The sequence below is a fragment of the Ambystoma mexicanum genome, chromosome 12, assembly GCF_040938575.1.
Source record: "Ambystoma mexicanum isolate Mex_15411 chromosome 12, UKY_AmexF1_1, whole genome shotgun sequence".
NCBI lineage: Eukaryota > Metazoa > Chordata > Amphibia > Caudata > Ambystomatidae > Ambystoma > Ambystoma mexicanum.
In genome coordinates, this window is record NC_090936.1 from 226,508,435 (window position 1) to 226,533,081 (window position 24,647).

Sequence of the window (24,647 nt, forward strand, 5' to 3'; positions counted from 1 at the left end):
ACAAACAAAGTTCCACAAGTCTCTTTAGGTTTCTTACAGTTCACAATCTCAAGGGGTATGGATCTTCTCTTGACCTTTCACAATGTCCCTTGCTGTGGGTCTCAATCTCTGGTCTCTCTTATTTGATTCGCTTCACTTGGCCCTCCTCTTGGCCAAGTGCTGCCACAAGGAAGATGAGTCGTGTCACACTTTGCTTGTGGGTCTGAGACCAATATCACAGTTCCTTTTTGTGATTCTTTATCACAGACCTGGTTCACTACCCTGCCAAGTACTGCAGAAACTAAGATGACTGTCGAGGGTCATCTTCATTGGGTGCAGGTACCAGACCTGTCTTTCTTGGTTTCTTTCTTGGGGGTTTGGGAAGGTTACTTTGCTCCCATGAGTTTCCATCCTTCCCCTGTTTGGCTGGGTCAGGGTATCCCACTGCTCCCTTCTGCCCTCTCCAACCATCCCAGCCACCCCTGTACCTTTATGGTCTCTGCCGGTAGTCTTTGGTCGGACTCATCGTTTTTCGGCTTTGGTTTTGGGCTTTTGCAGTCTTCCCCACTTCTCACGGTTTCTCTGCTTCAGACTACTACTACAGCTTCTCTGCTTCCAACTGCTCCTGGGAAGGCTTGATCTCTGGTTCCTCTAGAGAGGGCTAGACTCTTTGAAAAGTCCTTTAGATAGGGATTCCCCTGGGCGTCCCCCAGTCCTTAGCACTTTGCCAGCATGCATTGGTCCCCCTCTCTCTGGCAAGGCCTCTGGCCCACAGCTCCTTCTCCTGCAGCACAACTTCCCTGCTCCTTGCTCCTCCAGGGAGGGCTTGACAACACTTCCTGGTTTCCTTCCTCTATTTCAATTACTGTTGGGGTGAATAGGAAACAGGCAACCACTGGGTCGCTCACTGTGGTTTCCATAGGTAATCTCTATGCCTCTGCACCTCTTCCTCATCACAGTGCTGATCTTGCGGTTCGCTTGTGGGTCAATGGAGAGCTTCTTCGTCACAATATTGGGAAAGGGATCTTCACTTGGGTAACTCCTATTCTTCCTCATGCCAGTAATTTCAAGGGAAATGGTAGGGTGACAAAAGCTCATGAGTCTATTAGGGAAGTGTTAGATAATGACTCAGACGGACAAGTGGAACTGTCAGAAGACTGACTCAAGGATTGAGGTCTCACCTATGCCCTGCTGTCTGAGGCGACAACCTTGTCACTGTTTTCTTTGAGTCGAACAGGAGTTATGAAGATAAAGGAGACTGTCTCTGGACGCCACCCCGCCCGATAGATGAGACACCAGACAGGAGGACATCATGAGCCAGCCACCAATCAGGAAAAAACCTCAAAGAGGAAAAAAAGCCTGATCCAGATGATAGAGCTGTACTGATGTCAGTAGCAGGTGGCCACAGGTAGTGTTCCAGGGAATGACCTTCAGAGACGTAAGAAGAGCACAAGTGATGGAAAGTATCCAGGAAACCGGCTGAGATAAGCAGAAAAAAATACTGGCGGGTATAGAAACAGACTGGGGGAAAATGAGGAAGGAGCAAGCAAGGAATAAGGTGTAGGTCTAGGACAAATGTACAAAAACATCCAGGAGGCAAAAGAAGAGAAAAACCAAGAGCGCAGGTCAGGGCAATCCTTGGTATTGCAGCAGAGGAGTGCCGAGCAAGGTCTGCAGCGAACTGATAAAAAATGCGGTAGCAGTGCGGCGTCCAACACTCACAGCACGGTGCCATGTTGGAGCTGAAAGGTCCTTCAACATTGTGGTAAATGGCGGCGCCATTTTTGAATGTAGTTCTGCGATGTTGCGCCAACACGGAAAACTCCACTTTGGCCACAGGGGACCAACACTTCAATGGGGTGTTCATGACAGGAAGGGGTTATTGTTAGGGTTGTTGGGGGTCTTGGGTCAGGTGAATTATGGGGACACCATGTTCTCTCCAAATGGTCATCCCCAAAATCATAAGAAGATGCCCCCCCTTTGGAGAAGTGACGATGCTGTGTGCTTCATCATAGAGCGCGTTGAGTGTCTTTGAGCCACTGCCTATTACTGAAATGAGCTGTCTTTGGCACTGTCGGCAACTTAGAGCTGCTTCGAGTGCTTTGACTTCATTCAAGCCACCACCGAGATTGCCGTTGAGACAATGAGTCAGGACACTGACCCATCGGCACTTCAAGTTAAATCAATGCTGTGATGTGCTGAAGCTAAAGCTCCACTTTCCTTGAAATGCTATCCCATCGAGCCTTTGTGCTATGCCAACTCGACCATTGCTTGCCTGTGACAGCCTTCTTCGAGCCATGTGCCATTTTTCACTTGTCAAACTGCACCTCTTTGTTGAACCCTGTCTAGCCATTTTGCTACTTTGTACCCTACTCTAAGCACTGCAACTCACCCACACAACTAGCTTGACACCTTCCAGAAAAAAAATAGAAAAGTACAAATAGTAGTTCTGTCCCTTTGGCCTTGTTCTATGGGGCGTCCTGACATTTAAGACCCCACTTTATTCTTTGAAGAGATTTTCTTGAACTTTGACATTCAACAAGACTATTTACCTGCAGAGCCCTGTTCTTCAATATCCAGGGCCTCATTGGAAGTACAGCAGTGCAGTAAAAAAACAACAACAAAATGGAGGTAACTCTGTTACGGCTTCATTACAGCACCACCATACTATCATACTATAGGCTTGGTGGTGAGGTATAGGAAAAGCCTCCAGCAAAATGTTGGAGGTAAATCTGCCACCTTACTGCCACAAATCTGCAAAATTGACAGAATTACCGCTGGCAGAATAACCACCAGTGATAATTCCACTGAAATCCCCATGGAGTCCTGCGGACTCCATAAATGGGGACTAACACCACCCTACCAACACTTGTCATCCGACGGCAATCCTGCCAGGATAGATCGTGGTAACGGTAAATCTGCTTATCCGTATTCTGGCAGATTTACCGCCAGGATAACACCAAACCTGTAATATAGCCCCAAGTAAGCTCTTTTTTCCCCAAAGACTGCCTTCTCTGTCTTATTTCACTACAGCGGAGGGTTGTTACTGTTTTTAAAAGTGTGTGTGTCCTTTTAGTTGAATTAAAGTCTTTTTAATAGAACCTTGGTTGTACATTTCTTTTGTTTTAGTACTTCTCATACTATTGTTGCTTTTATGCTTCAGTGCTGGCTCACACCCTCCTGAAGAGTATAGCCAGCCTTCGCCCATGCTATCAAAAGAAGCAAAGGAAGTAAACGATTCATGTTGCCCCTGTTTCACCTTTAAGATTGGGTGCACTGCTGTTCTAGTAGTAGTATGGGGCTAAGTAGGAACGCAGAGGCCCCTGCTCACCCCTGTACTTATGTGGGACAGTAGTCATTTTATCATACACAGAAATATGGAAACACTCCTGCAGAGGGCAGAACTGAGGGAGATGCTAGGCCCCGATAAAAACCAAAGGCATGTATTGTGGGGGAAAGGAGTCAAAGATCGAGCAACAAAGGCGATTCTTTATGAGGTAATGCAAAGACATTAAGGCAGAAGTAGGGGGTTGAAGGGAGAAGAACAGAGCAGTCTGAGGTTGAGCAGAATGAGACTACAGTGAAAAGAACAGAGGAGGCTGAAGTGGTGCAGAATGAGGAGGCTACAAGGAAAAGAACAGAGGAGGCTGAGGTGGAGCAGAATGAGGAGGCTACAGGGAAGAGAACAGAGGAGCCTGAGGTGGAGCAGAATGAGGAGGCTACAGGGAAAAGAACAGAGGAGGCTGAGGTGGAACAGAATGAGGAGGCTACAGGGAAAGAACGGAGGAGGCTGAGGTTGCACAGAATGGAGGCTACAAGGAAAAGAACAGAGAAGGCTGAAGTGGAGCAGAATGAGGAGGCTACAAGGAAAAGAACAGAGGAGGCTGAGGTTCAACAGAATGGGGGGCAACAAGGAAAAGAACAGAGGAGCCTGGGGTGGAGCAGAATGAGGAGGCTACAGGGAAAAGAACAGAGGAGGCTGAGGTGGAACTGAATGAGGAGGCTACAGGAAAAAGAACAGAGGAGGCTGATGTTGAACAGAATAAGGAGGAGACAGGGAAAGAACAGAGAAGACTGAGGTTGAACAGAATGAGGAGGCTACAGGGAAAAGAACAGAGGAGGCTGAGGTTGAGCAGAATGAGGAGGCTACAGGGAAAAGAACAGAGGAGGCTGAGGTTGAACAGAATGAGGAAGCTACGGGGAAAAAGAACAGAGGAGGCTGAGGTGGAGCAGAATGAGGAGGCTACAGGGAAAAGAACAGAGGAGGCTGAGGTGGAACTGAATGAGGAGGCTACAGGGAAAAGAACAGAGGAGGCTGATGTTGAACAGAATAAGGAGGAGACAGGGAAAGAACAGAGAAGGCTGAGGTTGAACAGAATGAGGAGGCTACAGGGAAAAGAACAGAGGAGGCTGAGGTTGAGCAGAATGAGGAGGCTACAGGGAAAAGAACAGAGGTGGCTGAGGTTGAACAGAATGAGGAAGCTACGGGGAAAAAGAACAGAGGAGGCTGAGGTGGAGCAGAATGAGGAGGGTGGTGGAAGATGAACAGAGCATGCTGGAGTGAAACAGTAGGAGGAGGCTGGAGTCAGAAGACCCCAGAAAGCGGATGTGGTGCAGAAGGTGAAGGTTGGAGGGAGAAGTACAGACAGAAGGAAATAGGAGAGAGGAAGTCTTCAAGTTGTAAGATGACAGTCATTTCGTAGGGCAGCATTTCTGACATTATTATTGCACTGACTGCCTGAAGCCAACATCCACACTTCGGGCATGCCACCCGTTGAAGGATGCGCAGCATACTACGTTGCCACTATGACCACGCTGCCAACAAATTGTCCCAGTGTGTAACAAATGAACCCACAATAAATAGGATTTGAAACAGGCCTGCATATGGTTGGTTCTAGTTCTGTGTGTTAGTCTTGTTTATAGATTGAATTAATAACCAATGTCTTGCGCTTGGTGAAGGATTTTAGTAAAGTGCTTCTTGTGAAAAGGGTCTCCAAAGTGGCAAACCATAGTGATAACGCAAAGTCAGCCTCAGTTTAAATGGGCGCAGTGGTACATCAGGGTGTAAAAGCAAGGCCTTGATCATGCCTTGATTTCCTCTTCACCCCCTTTTGATGTTGTGTCCAGGCAGAGGATTGGGCACAGAGCGGAGATCAGAATTGCGCTATGCATTCCCCCCTGCGTCTTGTCAGTGCGTTTCGTTGTATACCTGCATGACATTTCCACGCAGTGGTCCAACGAATGGGTTCCTATTAAATCCCTCCCGGTGCACCTGGCTACTTAACACAGGACAGTGTGAAAAATGTATAGAGTAAAAGCGAGTTTGCCTCACTTTTAGACTTTTCTTCTCCACTCCCCCACGCGGAGTTGTAACATGACATGCGGGGGACCCCACAGCGCATAAGTGCTCACTTTGGTGGTCCACTGCATGGCATTTACAATTTTTATAAATTGACCTAGAGTATATAGCCAACCAGAAGATAGTAAAAAATCAGAATAGCAAAGACAGAGCGGCTTCAATATGTGTCTAAAAAGGCAATGGGCCTCATTCCGAGTATGGAGGTAATCATGGCGCTATTTGCGCCATGACTACCTCCAATAACGGAACCGAGTCCGCCCTGGTTCAATGGGGACTTACCGGTCTATTCCGACCTTTGTGGGACCGGTAAGTCCGCATTGAAAAAGCCATTCCCCATTCGCATTTGAGCCCCAATAGGGCTCAATGGGAAGGGGGAAGGCGCTAATAACGGTACCGCAAATTGCGGTACCGTTATTAGCTCTAAAGTCCCTTAACGGGTCCCATCCATAACACCTGGTTAAACCAGGCATTAAGGAAGGGACCCGCTAAGGGAACTCGGAATAAGGCGCAAAGGGATTACTGGCACCGGTGTCCTTACCGGTGCCCGGTATCCCTTTGCGCCCAACTCGTAATGAGGCCCAATGTGCATCAGTTGGTGTTAAAATAATATAGTCGAAAACATACAAAAACAGGCAGGAAGAGGGCTCAAGTCGAGGGTACACGTGGGCAGACAGGGTTCCCCCATATATTCAGCAGTCCGCCCGCTTTTTTCAGGAAGCACCTTAATATGCTAATTTCTGGTGACACCACATTCAATTGGTATGTTAATGAGTGATCAAAGTGGGCGGGAGCGGTGCTCCTCTACTTTTTTTAATTATGTTTGAAACTTGCACTTTCAGTGCTTTGCACTGAACGCTCCCTCTAACAGCAGGCGCATGTGTTTGGGGGTTTGTATAGTGTGCAGGAGTGGGGTGGCGATGGGGTCTGTCAGGAGCGGGGGCAAGTCAGTAGGGAACATAGTCCCACTACTTCTTTTTATACACTTCGCCACTGATAATGAGTCCCCCCACTTTTTTTCTTTTAGGACTTCACCTCTGCACAGGAATACCACTCTCTAAAGCTTGCAGAAAGAAAATGGCGACCATCCTTGTAGAAGTATGTACATTAAAACACTGATTGATAGTATATGTTAGGTAAAATGCAATGGAGCAAACATTGTGGGGGTTATTTTAAAACAGCAAAGAGCACAATGAAAGCATTAAAAAAGCAATGATTTTACACCTTCATATTGCGCCCCATCCCATTTGTATCCCCGTCCAAGGCAACGGCAGGGCCATGCAATGGAGTTTGCATCTCCGCCGTGCTTTCCTCCTCTACCTTGGAAGAGCACCTCATTTTAGGCCTGCATGATGAATTGAGTCCTATGGATTTCTCCTCGGTTTTGCACCCACTGTAGAGCAGGCAGATTCCAGAGGAATCTGTTAGTAAACGCTGTCTGCAAAGTGTATTTTGCAGTCAGCGTTTACTTTGTTGCAAAATGTACAGTAAAAGTAAAGAGTCAAGGCAATTTCACCTTCTTATACTCTTTACTTTTGCATTCCGCCTTGCAGATGTTGAAAATTACATGCCGAGGTCCCAACTTGAGTACTGGCCTTGGTGGCCATCTGCATATAATTAGCATTTCTTTCCAAAATGGCCGCCATAATATCCCCATTCCTAACAATGCTATTGGGTAGAGCACGATGCATTCAGGGAGTAGAGGAGAAGGAGTGGGCGGGTTGGGAGTTTGATCCCAGCTCTGCTGATGCTTTCACCAAACTTTTCCAGAGACAGAGAAATGTTTTATGGACCATTCCATTCTCAGTGAGGTCTGTACCATTGTCACGGTCGAAACTCCGGATAAGCAAAAAATACCACCTCAGCAACATACTTGCCAAACCTACAGATTTAGGCAGTAGGCTACTGTTTTTTAAGCAGTCCTACTGCCTACAGATTTGGGTGAACTATCCTACTGCTTTTTACGGTGGCAGGTAATTTATGTGACTCTAAGGCAGGCTGCAGGACAAAGCATGCAACACATTCATTAGTCTAGCTGTGCAGTGGGCTGGTGGGTGATTACTTAGATTGGGTGTCCAGTCATAATATCGAATACAAAATTTCGGATGTCAAAAAAGTCGAATCAAAAATGTCGAAAAAAAATGTCAAATTATTTTTTTTTCGATATTTTTTTTTGGCTCTAGTTTATATAAAAAAAATAGGTTAAAAAAAGGGGGGCTTGGGGGGGAACCCCCCCATTTCGAAAAAAAAACGGCAAAAAAATAAATTCGACATTATTTTTTTGACTTTTTTTTCAACTTTTTGACTTTCGAAATTTTTGATTTCGAAATGTTGTCTATAAACCCTTAGATTGGGCTCAGACCAATCCACTGACCTGACAGCTACTTGACTCTGCCCTACACTCTGGCCGGGACAACCCTTAGGTGAACCACCAGCGAAGGCAAGTGGCAGAGCGTACCACCATCACCCAGCATCTGCCTATCAGACTGAGGGGGTATCAGTCTCCATGTCATTCAGTGTTCAACCTGCACTGCAGGAATACATATGTATTGCCAAACGTTGCCTACCAGCTTTGTGCGATTACCTTCTGTGAAGTTATGTAATTGAATTTGGTGTTAACTTACCATTCAGAATTATACATTTTTAACATTTGAACATCTTCACATGTTGTGCTGTTTGATGGGTTGTGTATTTTAGAATGCTTCAAGACTGCCAAAAATGTATGTTTTGTATTTTCCTGCGATGTCATTGTTATGCAAATAATTATTTTTGAAACTTGAAAAATCCTACATCTTTTTTGATTACAGAATGTTGGCAAGTGTGCAGCAACGGCTACCACAGCGCCCGACACCTACCACACTCATATTCTGGGCAGCATTGATCCGAATCCCTCCTCCGCTTGGGCACTTCACAAGGACCACACGCAGCAGCTGCGGGGAGAAAATGAGCAGTTGTCTGTGAGCACAGGCCACACGCGCATCAGATAAGCCGGAAAGCGAAGACGAGGAGGCTCACTTACGTCTGGCCGTGGGGCAGGGCCGCGCTGTGCAGTTTATTGTCCTGTTATCGAGGCACATGCAGAGCTTGCAGGGCTCGCTGGAAGGAATCCAGGCGTCCGGAGGCTGCACACACAAAACAGGCTGTTAGAGGGGGAGGCACGCTTTGAAGGGAGGCTGCAAGGTAAACAAAGCAAGGGCAGAGTAACTGACTGGGGAAGCTGCCACTTGCGTCTGGAATATGTAAGGCCACCGTGTTTATTCAAATGTCATAAAACATGCGATTCCGAAGAGAGAGCATACATGGGATGAAGTACCCCCTGCCGTACATTATAAGGATATTGAAAGGAGTTGCGTGACTTAATAGAGTAAGGAGGCTGAAGGCCGGGTTCCTTTATAAGGTCACAGAACTCTGAGGTGGCTTGCAATATCATTTTACAACAGTATCAAACCTTTTATTCCTTCTGATTCATGGGCACACAATGGCATTCCCTTTAACACCTGGCCTCTTACTTAATATAATGTAAGAGATCTCCAATTTGCTGAAACACAGAATCAATGTCTAATCTGTCTGGAAATAAAAAAAAAAGCTACCATGCAGCTCCTAATTTGTTCCAGAAAAATAGTTTAAACAGTTCTAAAAAAATGCATTTTGTGCTTTAAAATAAGTAATAACAAGTGGAATTGTGCACAAATGGGTTTACATCCAGCAGTACACAAAGTAAACATTGTATAGGAAACAGTTATTTATCAATTCATTCACTGTAATTAAGCAATAAGCCCTGAGCAGGTGGGGGTGGCGTTACTGCTTCAGGTAATTCCCCAGGACCCATAGTTACAGGTGTGAGCAAAGCAGGAGCCATAACGCAGGCCCCCGGGGCATTGCCTGAAGCAGTAATGCCTCCCCTGCAATGGGCTTATTGCTATTAGTACCCCGGCCTGTAAGGCAGGGGTACTAAAAACATGTTTTTTCAGTTGTGAAACGCTCCAGCTGCCGAAAAGCAGGTAAGTGTGGGTGGGGAAGGAAGGGAAATCTTGGAGGGGGTGGAGAGTGGTGGGAGGAGAGCACTTACCTCATTCCCTGGCCAGGGAAGATGGTGTCCTCCAGCCCTGAGGAGGTTCAGGGCGGTGGGATTACCATATGGTAATCCCCGGTTCTGATCCTCCTCATTGGCTTGGAGGCTGTCACCTCTACCCCACCAAAAACACCCCCGGTACTAATGTAACATAGAAAACTATTCGACAAGCAAGGAATTTGAAAATCTTGGCACATCTCTAATCAAATGTTGCAGCAACAGTCAGAATGCTGCTCTCTGCTCGCTCAAGCAGCAGGCATTGGGACATCACAACTGAAGCATAATAGCTGCATATTTAGCAGTTGTGATGTGATTTTCTCATTGCAGGTCTGTTGTGATGTCACTGCTAACCTGAAACAAGAACATTGTTTGCAGGCTTTCATACAGAGATTGCAGGCTGCGATGTATTACACCTCTACACAATCCAGTATTTCTGGTTTTTAATTGGTTCTGGCCTAGCCAACGCATGTTTCGTCCGGTCTGGTCTTTTTCAAGGCAATATGTCAATGAGGTGGGCATCACTCCTTTCTAATAGTAATGTTTCCCATTCTTGACTATTGTTATAATATTCTATTAACCCTTGTAATGGGTAACTTTGTCTTCAGAAGCCTCTGAGCCCACCGAAACGAGACAACCTTGGCGGTCACTCAATGTGACTTAGATGCATGGGTCGGATGGAGGGTACTAAAGTGTGCCAATCAAAGATGGCCGATTTTGCATGGCCTTTAATATTTGAAACACTTGAATACCTCTCCCTCTGCCCTTTGAAATCAGGGGTTTACCCCCGAACCCCACTTCAACCTCTCCCCCACCCAACCACACCTGATACTCACACATACCTTTTCCCCAGAACTACCTTACATACCCAAACACTCAGACACAAACACTCAGACACACTCCTTCCGCAGCCCCCTCCCCACCACAAACACAGTCCCCTTTCACACACACACGAACGCAAACACACACTTACCTGTAACCAGTCTCATCTCAGCCCGCCTGTCAGCCCCTGCTCGCACCTGACCGTTCTCAGAGCAGTCTTTCTAAATCGTTTTTTTAATTGTTTTTTTAAAAAAGGTCTTTTGACCTAGAATGGATTTCTTGGGTGAAAGCCATGTTGGCACGCATGATTTTACCTATGTTTTTACATTATTTGTGGAAGTCCTCCCTGCATGAAGAGGTCAATTCAAATGCATAATCAAACTAAAAAGACTGCCACAGAGTAAGATCTCTTATAGAGAAAGATTAACGTTTACCGTGCTCCTACGAATAACAAGGCTGTAAAAGGTCAAGGAGGGATTTCCCGACCTCAAAGCACAGAGGTTTACAGATCAAGTTTCTCAAGTTCCCGGAATCCCAAGGGACGTCATTTGGGAGCTGTGAAGGGCAGTGGCTGCTACCCCTGGCCCCCCTCTGCTACCCTGAGACCTGCCCTTGCTACCACTGGGCCACTGAACAAAGAGGCAGTGCCGAGAGCAGATATCGGTGTTGCACCAGAAAAAGGCAGTTGTAAATGCAGCTAAATGTGCCACAGCTTTTTTCACCTAGACTGATTTTGACAGAGGGCCGAAAGTACCTTACATGAGGGCTATAGTGGGCCGAAAAGTAAAAGTGGGCGGGACGGTAGGCGGGACATGTCAGGAGGCTTTTTCAACCCCCAATTTGTATTAAACATATGGAAAAAGATATGTTTTTGAGGGGTAACGATTTTTGTTGCATTTCAAACTTACATTTTGTACTACACATTTTCCATTGCTATCATTTATTTCGATTTAGTTATTGTATATCGTCTGTTTAATTAAATTATATATATTTTATTGACCCTTGATTGGACATTCCGTTATTTTGGACTGCTATAGTTTGCTGTTTGGGTTACCCAAGAGGAGTATGGCCTTCGTTGAGTCAGGTTTCCTCAAAAAAGCAAAGGATGTACATTTCCTAACTGTGCCTGTTTTAGCTTTATTATTGAGTTCACTCTTGGAGTGCAACACTATGCCCCATGGCTCCCATCCCCAACCAAACACTATGCCCCATGGTCCCCTCACCCCCAACCAAACACTATGCCCCATGGCTCCCATCCCCAACCAAACACTATGCCCCATGGCCCCCTCACCCCCAACCAAACACTATGCCCCATGGCCCCCTCACCCCCAACCAAACACTATGCCCCATGGGCCCCTCACCCCCAACCAAACACTATGCCCCATGGCTCCCACCCCAACCAAACACTATGCCCCATGGCCCCCACCCCCAACCAAACACTATGCCCCCTGTCCCTCACCCCCCAAGCAAACACTATGCCCCCTGTCCCTCACCCCCAACCAAACACTATGCCCCATGGCCCTCTCACCCCCAACGAAACACTATGCCCCATGGCCCCCTCACCCCCAACCAAACACTATGCCCCATGGCCCCCTCACCCCCAACCAAACACTATGCCCCCTGTCCCTCACCGCCAACCAAACACTATGCCCCATGGCTCCCAAACCCAAACAAACACTATGCCCCATGGCCCCCTCACCCCCAATCAAACACTATGCCCCATGGCTCCCACCCCACCCAAACACTATGCCCACGGCTCCCAACTCCAAACAAACACTATGCCCCATGGCCCCCTCACCCCCAACCAAACACTATGCCCCATGGCCCCCTCACCCCCAACCAAACACTATGCCCCATGGCCCCCTCACCCCCAACCAAACACTATGCCCCATGGCCCCCTCACCCCCAACCAAACACTATGCCCCATGGCCCCCTCACCCCCAACCAAACACTATGCCCCCTGTCCCTCACCGCCAACCAAACACTATGCCCCATGGCTCCCAACCCCAAACAAACACTATGCCCCATGGCCCCCTCACCCCCAACGAAACACTATGCCCCATGGCTCCTACCCCACCCAAACACTATGCCCCATGGCTCCCAACCCCAAACAAACACTATGCCCCGTGGCCCCCTCACCCCCAACCAAACACTATGCCCCATGGCCCCCTCACCCCCAACCAAACACTATGCCCCATGGCCCCCTCACCCCCAACCAAACACTATGCCCCATGGCCCCCTCACCCCCAACCAAACACTATGCCCCATGGCCCCCTCACCCCCAACCAAACACTATGCCCCCTGTCCCTCACCGCCAACCAAACACTATGCCCCATGGCTCCCAACCCCAAACAAACACTATGCCCCATGGCCCCCTCACCCCCAACCAAACACTATGCCCTATGGCTCCCACCCCACCCAAACACTATGCCCCATGGCTCCCAACCCCAAACAAACACTATGCCCCGTGGCCCCCTCACCCCCAACCAAACACTATGCCCCATGGCCCCCTCACCCCCAACCAAACACTATGCCCCATGGCCCCCTCACCCCCAACCAAACACTATGCCCCATGGACCCCTCACCTCCCTAACCCCCAACCAAACACTATGCCCCATGGCTCCCACCTCCAACCAAACACTATGCCCCCTGTCCCTCACCCCCCAAGCAAACACTATGCCCCCTGTCTCTCACCGCCAACCAAACACTATGCCCCATGGCCCCCTCCCCCCCAACCAAACACTATGCCCCATGGCCCCCACCCCCAACCAAACACTATGCCCCCTGTCCCTCACCGCCAACCAAACACTATGCCCCATGGCTCCCAACCCCAAACAAACACTATGCCCCATGGCCCCCTCACCCCAACCAAACACTATGCCCCATGGCTCCCACCCCAACCAAACACTATGCCCCATGGCCCCCACCCCCAACCAAACACTATGCCCCCTGTCCCTCACCCCCAAGCAAACTCTATGCCCCCTGTCCCTCACTTCCCAAGCAAACACTATGCCCCCTGTCCCTCACCCCCAACCAAACACTATGCCCCATGGCCCCCTCACCCCCAACCAAACACTATGCCCCCTGTCCCTCACCGCCAACCAAACACTATGCCCCATGGCCCCCTCACCCCCAACCAAACACTATGCCCCATGGCCCCCTCACCCCCAACCAAACACTATGCCCCATGGCCCCCTCACCCCCAACCAAACACTATGCCCCAAAAACACTCAAGCATGCACCCATACAGACCTGAACCCCCCACCCCCCAAATCAGCACACACACAAACATGCACCCGTACAGACCCGAACCCCCCACCCCCCAAATCAACACACACACAAACATGCACCCATACAGACCCGAACCCCCCACCCCCAACTCAGCACACACACACACTCAAGCATGCACCCATACAGACCCGAACCCCCCACCCCCCCAACTCAGCACACACACAAACATGCACCCATACAGACCCAAACCCCCCACCCCGCCAAATCAGCAAACTCTCAAACAAGCACCCATACAGACCCGAACCCCCACCCCCCAACTCAGCACACACACACAAACATGCACCCATACAGACCCGAACCCCCCACCCCCCCAAATCAGCAAACTCTCAAACAAGCACCCATACAGACCCGAACCCCCACCCCCCAACTCAGCAAACAAAAAACATTCAAATCAAAACATGCATACACATCCGACACCCCCCGACCCCCGCATCTCAACATACACACAAAATACATTCAAATACAAACATTCACACCCCCCACATCTCAACATACACACAAAATACATTCAAATACAAACATTCATACACATCCGACACACCCCCCGACCCCCGCATCTCAACATACACTCAAAATACATTCAAACACAAACATTCATACACATCCGACACACCCCCCCACCTCAACATACACTCAAAATACATTCAAACACAAACATTCATTCACATCCGACACCCCCCCCACCCCCGCATCTCAACATACACACAAAATACATTCAAATACATTCATACACATCCGACACACCCCCCACCCCCGCATCTCAACATGCTCAAAATACATTCAAACACAAACATTCATACACATCCGACACACACCCTCACCCCCGCATCTCAACATATACACAAAATACATTCAAACACAAACATTCATACACATCCGACACACCCCCTCACCCCCGCATCTCAACATATACACAAAATACATTCAAACACAAACATTCATACACATCCGACACAACCCCCCACCCCCGCATCTCAACATACACTCAAAATACATTCAAACACAAACATTCATACACATCCGACACACCCCCTCACCCCCGCATCTCAACATACACTCAAAATACATTCAAACACAAACATTCATACACATCCGACACACCCCCTCACCCCCGCATCTCAACATATACACAAAATACATTCAAACACAAACATTCATACACATCCGACACACTCCCTCACCCCCGCATCTCAACATACAATCAAATACATTCAAACACAAACATTCATACACATCCGACACACCCCCCCACCCCCGCATCTCAACATACACTCAAAATACATTCAAACACAAACATTCATACACATCCGACACACACCCCACCCCCGCATCTCAAATTATACACAAAATACATTCAAACACAAACATTCATACACACAAACATAAAGCAAAACAAACCCGACACACAAACACAAACAGACCACTTACCGGAGACGTGCTGGAAGGCAGGCAGGTAAGCTGGAAGTCGCTGGAATCGCACTACGGCTGGCATGGTCCAAGGCTGAAATGCCTTTCGGCATCAAGCCTTAAGGGCCACGCCAGCCGTAGTGCTGGCCCTCCATTGGTGCAGCACACACGCATTACGTGGCTCGTAGGAGCGACTTGATGCGTGTGTGTGCTGAGCCAATGAGGGCCAGTGTTTTCACCGGCCCGGAAGACAACAAAGACGGCCGCCCTCCATTAGGAAAGTCTTTGTGCCTCGCGGGCCGGTCAAAAGGGCATGGCGGGCCGCAACTGGCCCGCGGGCCGTATGTTGTGCACCCATGACCTAGACTCTCGATCTCGTTAGCTGGGGAAAAACAGGGATGCATGAAAAACCATGAAGCCGCAATCACTAACAGGTTGGCAGTCCATTAGTGGAGAATGACTGAATGGTTGTGTTTAGAGGCGGGGCTGTCTGTGCAGCTGATACCCAGTACTCTAACAACAGGAAAAGTATGGGGGCTAGGTCTAGCTAGTTGGGAGTGGGTAGGAGCAGTCTGCGGTACTCAGTGACAGCACAGCATGAACGCAAATCTCATCAGTATCTCTCGTCTGCTGTGCACATCCAGTGAGCCACACCGCCTTTGATGAAAGGGGTGGGCTCCAGGGGCTTTTGTCACCAATCCTACCTGGGCACTTTGTGACCTGCCCAGATCTGCCAGACGGGCATCACAGGCCCACTGCAGATAGACGCAAGGTGAGATCATTTACTTTGCATGAATTTGCCTTCCGCCTTTGAAATAAACCATCTGTTGCTTCAACAAGCTAAAGAAATAAAAGTTTGGAAGGATAGCTCAGGGGCAACACACTTAGTTTGGAAATAAGAGGAAGCGGTGCAACATGGGTTCAGTTCCTGTTCCAGTGCTTAGAAGCCGGAGGGGGCTGGCATTAAGCAAGAAATAAAGGACCAAAGAAAATCATAAAATTGGTCTTTTCTAGGTGTGATGTCATGGAACTGCTGCTGCTATTTACATTTTCAAATTTTAAAAAAAACCTGCAATTACTCTGACCTGTAACACATCCGTCCATTCTAACTCCCATCTAACAAACTGGCTTTCTTACCAAATAAGCAAAACAGAAAGGTGATGGTTAGAAGGTTTCAAATCATTCAGAACCACTGTCACAGCCCTGGGCAACCCACCAGAACATCGTTTTCAGCCTGCCAAGCCACTACAGAAGGGGAAAGACCATATGCAAATCATTCTTGGTCCCGCCTCAAAAGGGGCAGTCCATCCCGAACTGCTAAGCCACATCCCTTCTGCACAAGACCACAAGCAACCCCAGACATGTTCCAGCCTTATTGGGCCTCCTGAGTGAGGAGTAGCCTAGGTCCTTAGGCCCAGCAGACTTTTTTGGTGGTGATGTCTGGGAGCTGCTACTTACATTTTAAAAGAGAAAAACCTGCAATTACTGTGGCCTGCAACAAATCATTCCCCTCTATTTCCCATCTAACATAAAAACTGTGGGTTGCGTACCTTGTATGAAACGTAAATAATATTACAGTTATATCGTAAGAATATATTTCTTAGTGTACTGAGGACCAACACTCTGTGATGCCACTTCCTGTTTTATCAAAGTGTGAACAGTCATGTGTCATCACTTCCCGTGATGTCACTTGGGAGTGGGGTCAAATGACATCACTTCCTCTGATGTCATCAGAGGTCAAGGGTCGTGTGATGTCACTTCCGCTATCCCTAGCATTTTGGTGAAATGATATCCCTGGCCATAGCCACTTTTGAAAGCCTTTCTACTCAGGACATTTGATTTAAGATTATAACCCCATAATCCATTTATCATTCATCTGATTTGCACAAGCATTTATCCCCCCTCCTAGCTACATATCACCCAATATCTCCTGTATATTCTGTGCCCTGTTTCTGACGCCTATTTTAGTGAATTCTCCTGCAAAGAAATTACACTTTGAATAATACACCAGTCCAAGATGTTCACTACAGGGCCACCAGTAATAACAGCAATCAGTTTATAATCTACCTGGATTTATAATCTACCCATGCAACTCCCCCATATTTCATATATTGTTTCAGGAGGATAGCTCAGGGGCAACATGCTTGCCTTGGAAGGAAGGCGACGAGGAGCACCACAGGCGCTTAGAAACCTCTGGGTATTAAGTGCATTATAAATAACCAATCATGTCATATCTTAAATATTTTGGAATTAGCAGCAGGAAACATTCTGTGAATATGATGTTAAATCCCCAAAATCATGCTTTTGGAAATCAATCAAAATAACAAAAGGAACCCTACCCATCCATCAAGTTGCATTGATCTGCTTTAGTAAGTGTCGTTTGTATAGTGGGGCTGCCATCAGGAGGGCCACCTCTACATTTTGCCATGCACTATGGTGTGAATGGTTTTATGGCCTTGCAATGAGATATGGCTTGCCATTTTCCACAAATCAATATCATACTGGGGCAATAAGAATTCAAAGCTGCCACTGGATGTTGCAAGTTTCAAGCAAGCTCTGCTTCAGGGTTTTGCGCTACCAAGCATGAAATGAAGGACGGGTGTGTCTTGGAACATTTTTTCAGATGGTCTCTAGCTGTTAATCAAGCGGTTACCTGATGTCCTATCCCATCTTCATCGATGCATTGGGAGCACACCTCCTCACTGGCACATTCCCCATTGAATATCACCTCTCCCACTGGGCAGAAGCATCCTTCTGTTGGGGAGTCCGGGCAAAGGGCATTGGCGGTATCATTCCCACAGTGCTTGGTGCAACTGGCGCGGCAGTGGTCGTAGACCAGAGCACCTGGGCACGAGATGGCTGCAAAAGTAACACACAGAAAAAAAGTGGTCAAACACTTGCATGCGACACGGATTGAAATATCTACAACTACATATTGTCAGCATTTTGCACTGTAGTTACAATTGTGAAGACATGCACATTTCACATTTCTCATAGCCTGTAGCTGCCCTTTTGGTAAAGAAGGGAAGCTGGGCCCATGTCTCCTGGGCAAACTCACAAATACGTTCTGTATCCCCTGGAGATTCCAGGGTGCAGCTCACAAAGGTTTATGGGTTATGAATCCCGCCGCAAACAATCCTTTGAGCTCATGATTTGGGAGTGCTCCAAGGTGAGCTAATTCTGGCAGGAACCTACTGAGACTATGAGTCTCATCACGAGTTGGGCGCTATTAGTGCTACCGCCAACCCCCCCGGCGCTATTAGCGCCGGATCACCGGCTTGGCAGAACGGTAAGTCCCCATTCCCCATTAGGCCCATTCGGGAATTTCACATTCCCCATTGGGCCCAATGGGGAATATTCAGCGCTATTACCGCCGGCGGTAATAGCACGAAAAATCAGCAACATCGCAGCGGATTTGGCCCCAGCTCAGATCTGGGGGTAAATCTACCAAGGCAGTGATTTGGCGGACCCTTGAATGCGGAGGTAATAGTATTACCACCGCATTTAAGGGTCACCGCCAAACTCGTGGTGAGACCCTATGAATAGGGTCTTGCTGTCCGATCTTCATTTTGCGGTTTAAATTGTGATTCTGTGGGAGGATGCTCGTTTGGGGGATCTGTCCTATCCACAGTGGTGGTGTTATTATATTATACTGAGCATATTATACTGAGCAAGTGGAAGAGTGTTGTTTTTCCCTCCAGGTCTGCCTGGATTGAGGACCTGCGCAAGATGTCTCTGCTGGAGAGGGTTATTTTATGTAAACAGAAGAAAATGAATTTGTCTGAAGGAATTTTTAGGAGGTTTTTGGGACTGATACGATTTGTGTTTGGTTTTGCCTGGCCTGTTGTTTGTACTGTTATGTTGGTAAAATGTTAATAAATATGTGAATACAAAAACACCTTTCAGGGGATTAGGGAGGGGCCCCAGTTACCATCCTGGGACAAAAATAAGCCAAGGCGGCACTAAAGCTATGGCCCACCATCACCCATCACCAGTCATTACTTTGCATTACAAATTCTTCGAATAGTTCCTGACAGCCTCCTACTGGTAACAGCTGAGATAAATGGGGCATTAAAGCACACAATGGTCAAAACTAGCAGCTTCCCCAATTACTGATTCAACTGGCCCATGAAGCTGATCCACCATATCCTAGTGCGTGTGCCCTTTGGGTACTGCCCTACTGCCCTATAGGCCAGTCCCAGTCTGATCGACAACAACTTTAGATTATTTTTTAACAATTTACAACCCTTGAAAGCATAGCAGGCAACCACAGACAAGTATGGTGTTCAAACAAATGTTTAGGCACAACGTGTACGCATCTTGCTTCCTCATTGGAAACAGGATGTGACGTGCAGAGTACAGATAAGACCGTGAGCTCAGCCATACCCATATGAAGAAGCCCTCATGCACAGATGGCATCAGCATGTAATGGAAGCCCCACGCTGATAATGCGCCCGCCGCTTAGCCTGGATCTCCAGGCATAGCGACGTATCAGTAATATGCATCACGGGTGGATTTGGACAGGCAGCCATATTAGGTCAGGATGCTGGACGTATGAGGGTCTGTTGATGTCTGAAGGACCACACAATAATGACTGGCAAAATGGTAAGCTCAGTACACCATAGATTTATTTAGCAGCAGACACACCCGCTCCCCACTCCTGGGTATGACACCGACTGGCACCCATGGAATACTCTTTGCCATCAGGTCTCCAGATTCTGGAACATGGAGCCCCTGGCAGCACAAGAGGTGAAGAGGTACAACACCATTTCCCCATATCAATTCTTGAACACAATAAAATGAGATGTCTGAAAGAGGACAAGGGAAAGAGAAGGAACATACATTCAATAATGCTCACAGGTGAGGTGGCAGAACACCAAGCAAATCATTGAAAGAGTGCCCAGAAATCAGAAATGTACACAGTTGCAGTGGTAGAACATCACACCACTCATTGGAAGCAGTGAGAGAAACCTTTTGTCAAAGGCTAACTGAAATGCTTGGAGGAGTGGACAATGCAGGAGGGTAAAACCTATTGTATAAACAGGGTCCACAACAAACTACCTGCTAATGTCGTATTGGGCTGAAAAGATTAGCATCACACCTAGAAACAAAGAAGGTGAAAAATCGTCTTGCCAAACATATATAAAGACGATGGGGTCGGAGATTACCAAAACATATATCACATTTTATTTTTTAACACATGATAAAAAATGGGCATTGGGAGATGTGCTCATACAGATAAAAAGACATATAAACAGATGTTTTTGTCCCAACAGAGACACTTATTCTGTATCTACAGAGTGATGTTAGTAAGTAGTGAGTGCGTTTTTGCACATTTCTTAACATAAAGTACAAATCTCCATTCAAAAAGTGTTGACAGTCACAAAATCTGTTTCCAGCCTCAAAACGGTAATTACTTGTTCCCCGCACTTCAGAGTTGATAGTAGGTATGTATTTTTCCCGTTAAGGCTTTCATCAGGACACTTGTGATCCAAATAGAGCAGTTTTAAGGCTATCGTGTTGATAATCTTTATTTATTTCTACCCAGCAATTCTAAAAAAACACATAAAAACATGTTTTTACCGACCATTTATCAAGAATAAAAGAAGTTTATACCCTTTTCTAGATAGGTGACAATCTATATTCTAAACAGCCAACAAATGAAATCTTAATGCGCATCAGTCTACTCATTTATATATAAACAAGTTACAAAGAGACCTACAATTGGTACATGTGACATCAATTATATGTCAGCTTATCTCATTAAATTTCTCACTGGCAAAAGGCATGAAAAGATTGTGCCCATGTCAAGTGGGAGAAGAAAGGGAAGGGGGACGGGAAAGGGGGTGGGGGGGAGAAGAAAAGGAAAGAAAGAAAGGGACGATTCAGTGAATTACATCTCTTCTACACTTGACAATTCTGTATGAAAACATTACAGAATAAAACTGTACCTTTACGAGCTGGCTACAGTCATCAATCACAATTCCTTTATTTCAAAAAGAAAGGCCATGCGTCACGCCCCGGCCGTAGAGCATGGATCTTCTATGCGTTTAACTAGGAAAAATAAATAAATAAACCTGGTGTCTGCACTTTTGGTTGTTTTAGACCTACATGGAATTTTATTGTATTTTCTTCATGACTCTCTTTATAGTTTAATTTTAGACACCTACCTAAAACACAGGCGGATGGATGGAAGCTGTGTGTCAAAAGAGAGAGCAGCATTGTCAAAGCTCGAGTCTTTAGTAGTTGAGGCCAAAGATGTGGTGTTGGCATTCCGCGACAAATTAGAAGCCATGTCCCTTGCGAGAGCGTTTTAGGATGAAGATACGGTTGGTGGACGCAGCCCGTACGTGAAAACCACCAATAAATTATGATTTATCATATGTGAGAGAGCACATCTATCTATCCGCTATCCCAATGGCTCAGTGATAGACTTGCACAACTTGATAGGGGGAGCCCAATTTTGAAAAACCTTTCTGTACATGGCCTACTAGTCGAATTCTGCCATAATCGCAGAACCCGGTCGTTGAGTACCCGAGTGACTTGTGTACACCTCTGAGCTTGTTTCAGATGCTCCCGATTAGCTGCCAGGTTAGTGCACACCTGTTGCGTGTATGGGGGTGGGCATGTCGGTACAGCTGTTCCAGATAAGCCACAAGGGCTTGGACGGTAGTGCATTTTTACGCCCCACATTACCTCCAAGGGAGAGGATCTTGTGCCAAAATGTGGGGTCCCACCAGATTCTCGGCTATGGTACACCTCTCACTGGTCTGAGGGGAGCTGATCTTGTGAGTAGAGGTTGGTCTGCAACAGTACAGATTGGACACTGTCTCACGCAGTGGCCTGGTCTATTGCGAGCCACCATTAATCCCTGCCGTTATCCCTTTTAGTGAATCTGATGACTACATTCTCCTGGTGGGGAGCAAGCAGCAATGGGAAGCACCATCCAATCAGCCCTGTAGAGCTAGTTGTTATCTAAGGAGAGTTCCTGCCCAGTTCAGCAGAATGGGAAAATGGGAGAGTATAACGCTCTGGGAAGAGGCCAACTCACATACACACAATGCATCGCGCTCGCCGGGTATCGTCCTTGCTTTCCGCTAAAAGCCATTCTTCTCCTTCAGGACTTTCCTTTGGATCAGGGTCCCAAGATTGTCAATCAATTCCAGGGAGGCAATACAGCTGTCTGTGTGTGATAATGTATCCCCCTCCTGAAGTGGAAGGTTATCCCCTGCCAGATTGCACCTCGCAGGTCTGTATTCTACGTCGCAGTTGTATACCTATAAGAAGGCAGAGATCCTGGTGAGCCCTGGAAACACTTTTGATGTGCATCCAGCAACTATAACTTGCAGCCGTGGCCTGTGATTGGTTCTGAGCCTAAAAGGGAGCACCTGAAAGGTACTGGCAGAAATGATGTACCAGTGAGACCCAGGACAGCTCTTCTACTTCATCTAGAGAATAGCTTTCTTCTGAGGAGAGAAGGGCCCTGGAGGCAAAGACGAGCTCCTCTTGCTTGGGAGAGAACAGCTGCCAAATCCTTGTTGCTGTCTTCTGTGGTAAGGACCTTTGCCGAGAAGGGATGGATGGTGGGAAACGGCAGGATGTATTAGTCATGCAGACATTCCTCCTCTTGCTTCGCACTCCAACACGTCATCCGTTATTTGGTGAGCTGTGGAGTGGGTTGACAATTGGGGAAAAGGTGTGCACATATTTCATGTAGGATTCACAGATGCCAAGGAACGAGATAATGATGGGGAAGCAGATCCATAGATCCTCTTCCGGTCATTATTTAGGACCTATCACCTAATTTGCTCATTGCAAACCTTCACTTGAAGTTGGAAATGTAAAAGTGAGCAGAAATGGTCATCCTTTGTGTGACTCTGCCTGTGGCAAACACGCAAGGCAGAGGTCTCTAAAGAGTATTGTCTTACTTGGGCTTCACCCCGCATGTGGACTAGTGCTGGTCCCGCAACGTGCAGGGGCGCGTTTATCAAGGCCAGGCATTGCGCTGTACAGCCCTCTGTTAATCAGGTGTTACACACCTTAATACAAAATATGGCCTGCACCAAAACGTATGTGTACACTGATTTGCATATTTATGTATTTAATTCTTTTTTTTATAACGCACCTTATCCAGTACTTGAGTTCGGTTTCGAAGCGCAGATCCGGGATTCGAGCTTCTGTTACTCTGTGTGTTCTTGCTTACAAGACCAGCGCGTTGCCCCTGTGATATCCTCCTTTCACAGACACAGATTCACTTTGTAAATCACTTCAGATGAAAACTGTTTCTTTATTGCAGTACTGCCTTCTGCCTCGCCTTCTCTAGAAACAGAAAGGCTAGCTACTATGTCTATGGAATTCAAAGGTAAGATGGCAGTCTTGGTTCTATGGCAACATAGAAGAAAGTCTCATCTTCCGTCTATGTACTACTATAGATACTGGGGGATCATTATGAGTTGGCCGCTGTGGAATTAACATTGCCGGTATCATTGTATACTGGCACATTTTTGAAACCGGCCAACTTCAAGTTGGCCGGTGAGGTGCCCGATTTACCCCCAGCTCAGAACTGGAGGCAAATGGCAAAAAAAAATCGCTGTTATTACCGGCATCGCTAGTACTGGCTAAATCCCACATGGTGTCCAATTGACCTTCATGGAATGGGGATTTACTGACGACACTGGCACCCAGTAATCTGGTGGTATTACTGAATGCCGGTATCGGTATTTCAGCTTCCCAGTATCCCGGCGGATTTACCAGCAGGATACCAACAAACTTGTAATGAGGCCCTTACGTTCACAGCATAAGTAATGATGTGTGCACTGCATGCAGCTCGTCAGACTCCTCCCATTGTTCTTTAATGCATGTTAGAGCAGAGCTGTAGTTCTGTGCATTCAGTCCCGGGAGGATAGCTCAGGGGCAACACGCTCACCTTAGAAGCAAGACGACCCGGAGCAACACAAGTTCGATCCCCGGGTCTGCACTTAGAAACCTCTGGGTATTAAGTGCATTATAAATAACCAATTACAAATACATTATCAAAAATACTCCTTCATTGAACGGACTAATAGGACACTCTTCAGCTATGTTCATAGTAAAGAGAGATGTTCGTATTTCTTACATTTATACTATATGCAAATCAAAAAATCAGTCCTTTCACGAAGTTCATACTGATGTTCCTAGCATGAGATGTAGTATTAACACACAGTGCTCTGCCATGTCAAGGACTATGAACAATGGCGTACAGGACACACATCGCTGACTGTGGAACAAGGAGCAGTGGCCACTTATCCCACCCAGCTCACCTGGTTATCAAGGATATCACGCGATCCTCCAGTGCAAATATTGAGAGGAAAGATATCCATGATGTTAATAATGATCTAGAAATGAGACATTCACCTCGATAGTCGCAGAAGCTTTATCTGGAGCCAAGTAGATGGCGTGTGCATTGTGAAGCAGAGAGCATCTGGCAACTTTGGCAATAATCTTAGACGTGCATTGTGCTGATTGTTCGCAGAAAAATACCCGGCTCAGTTTCTTTGGTTGTTTAAAGATTTGACCTTTCCCTTCTCTTATCTGTTCTAGCAATTATATTAAGGCAGAACCACGCTGTACATTACTGCCAGAAGCGGCTGAATTCCACCAAGATGTTAAGAAGTTTAATATCTTCTCCCATTGTTTTTTTTTTTGTTTTTAATTAATCTTAGACCGATGAGTCATTCCTCCCAA

General features: G+C 47.0%; 1 protein-coding gene across 1 annotated transcript in view; it reads right to left on the minus strand.

Annotated features, from left to right (window-relative positions):
• The window catches only part of VWF (von Willebrand factor), a 1,005,270-nt gene that overhangs the window by 266,362 nt on the left and 714,261 nt on the right, over positions 1 to 24,647 (minus strand). Inside the window, exons 38-40 of the mRNA XM_069628335.1 lie at positions 17,578 to 17,783; positions 8,355 to 8,457; positions 8,191 to 8,265 (exon numbers count right to left, since the gene is read on the minus strand). Of these exons, the coding sequence (XP_069484436.1) occupies positions 8,191 to 8,265; positions 8,355 to 8,457; positions 17,578 to 17,783 (384 nt within the window). The remainder of the gene's footprint in view (positions 1 to 8,190; positions 8,266 to 8,354; positions 8,458 to 17,577; positions 17,784 to 24,647) is intronic.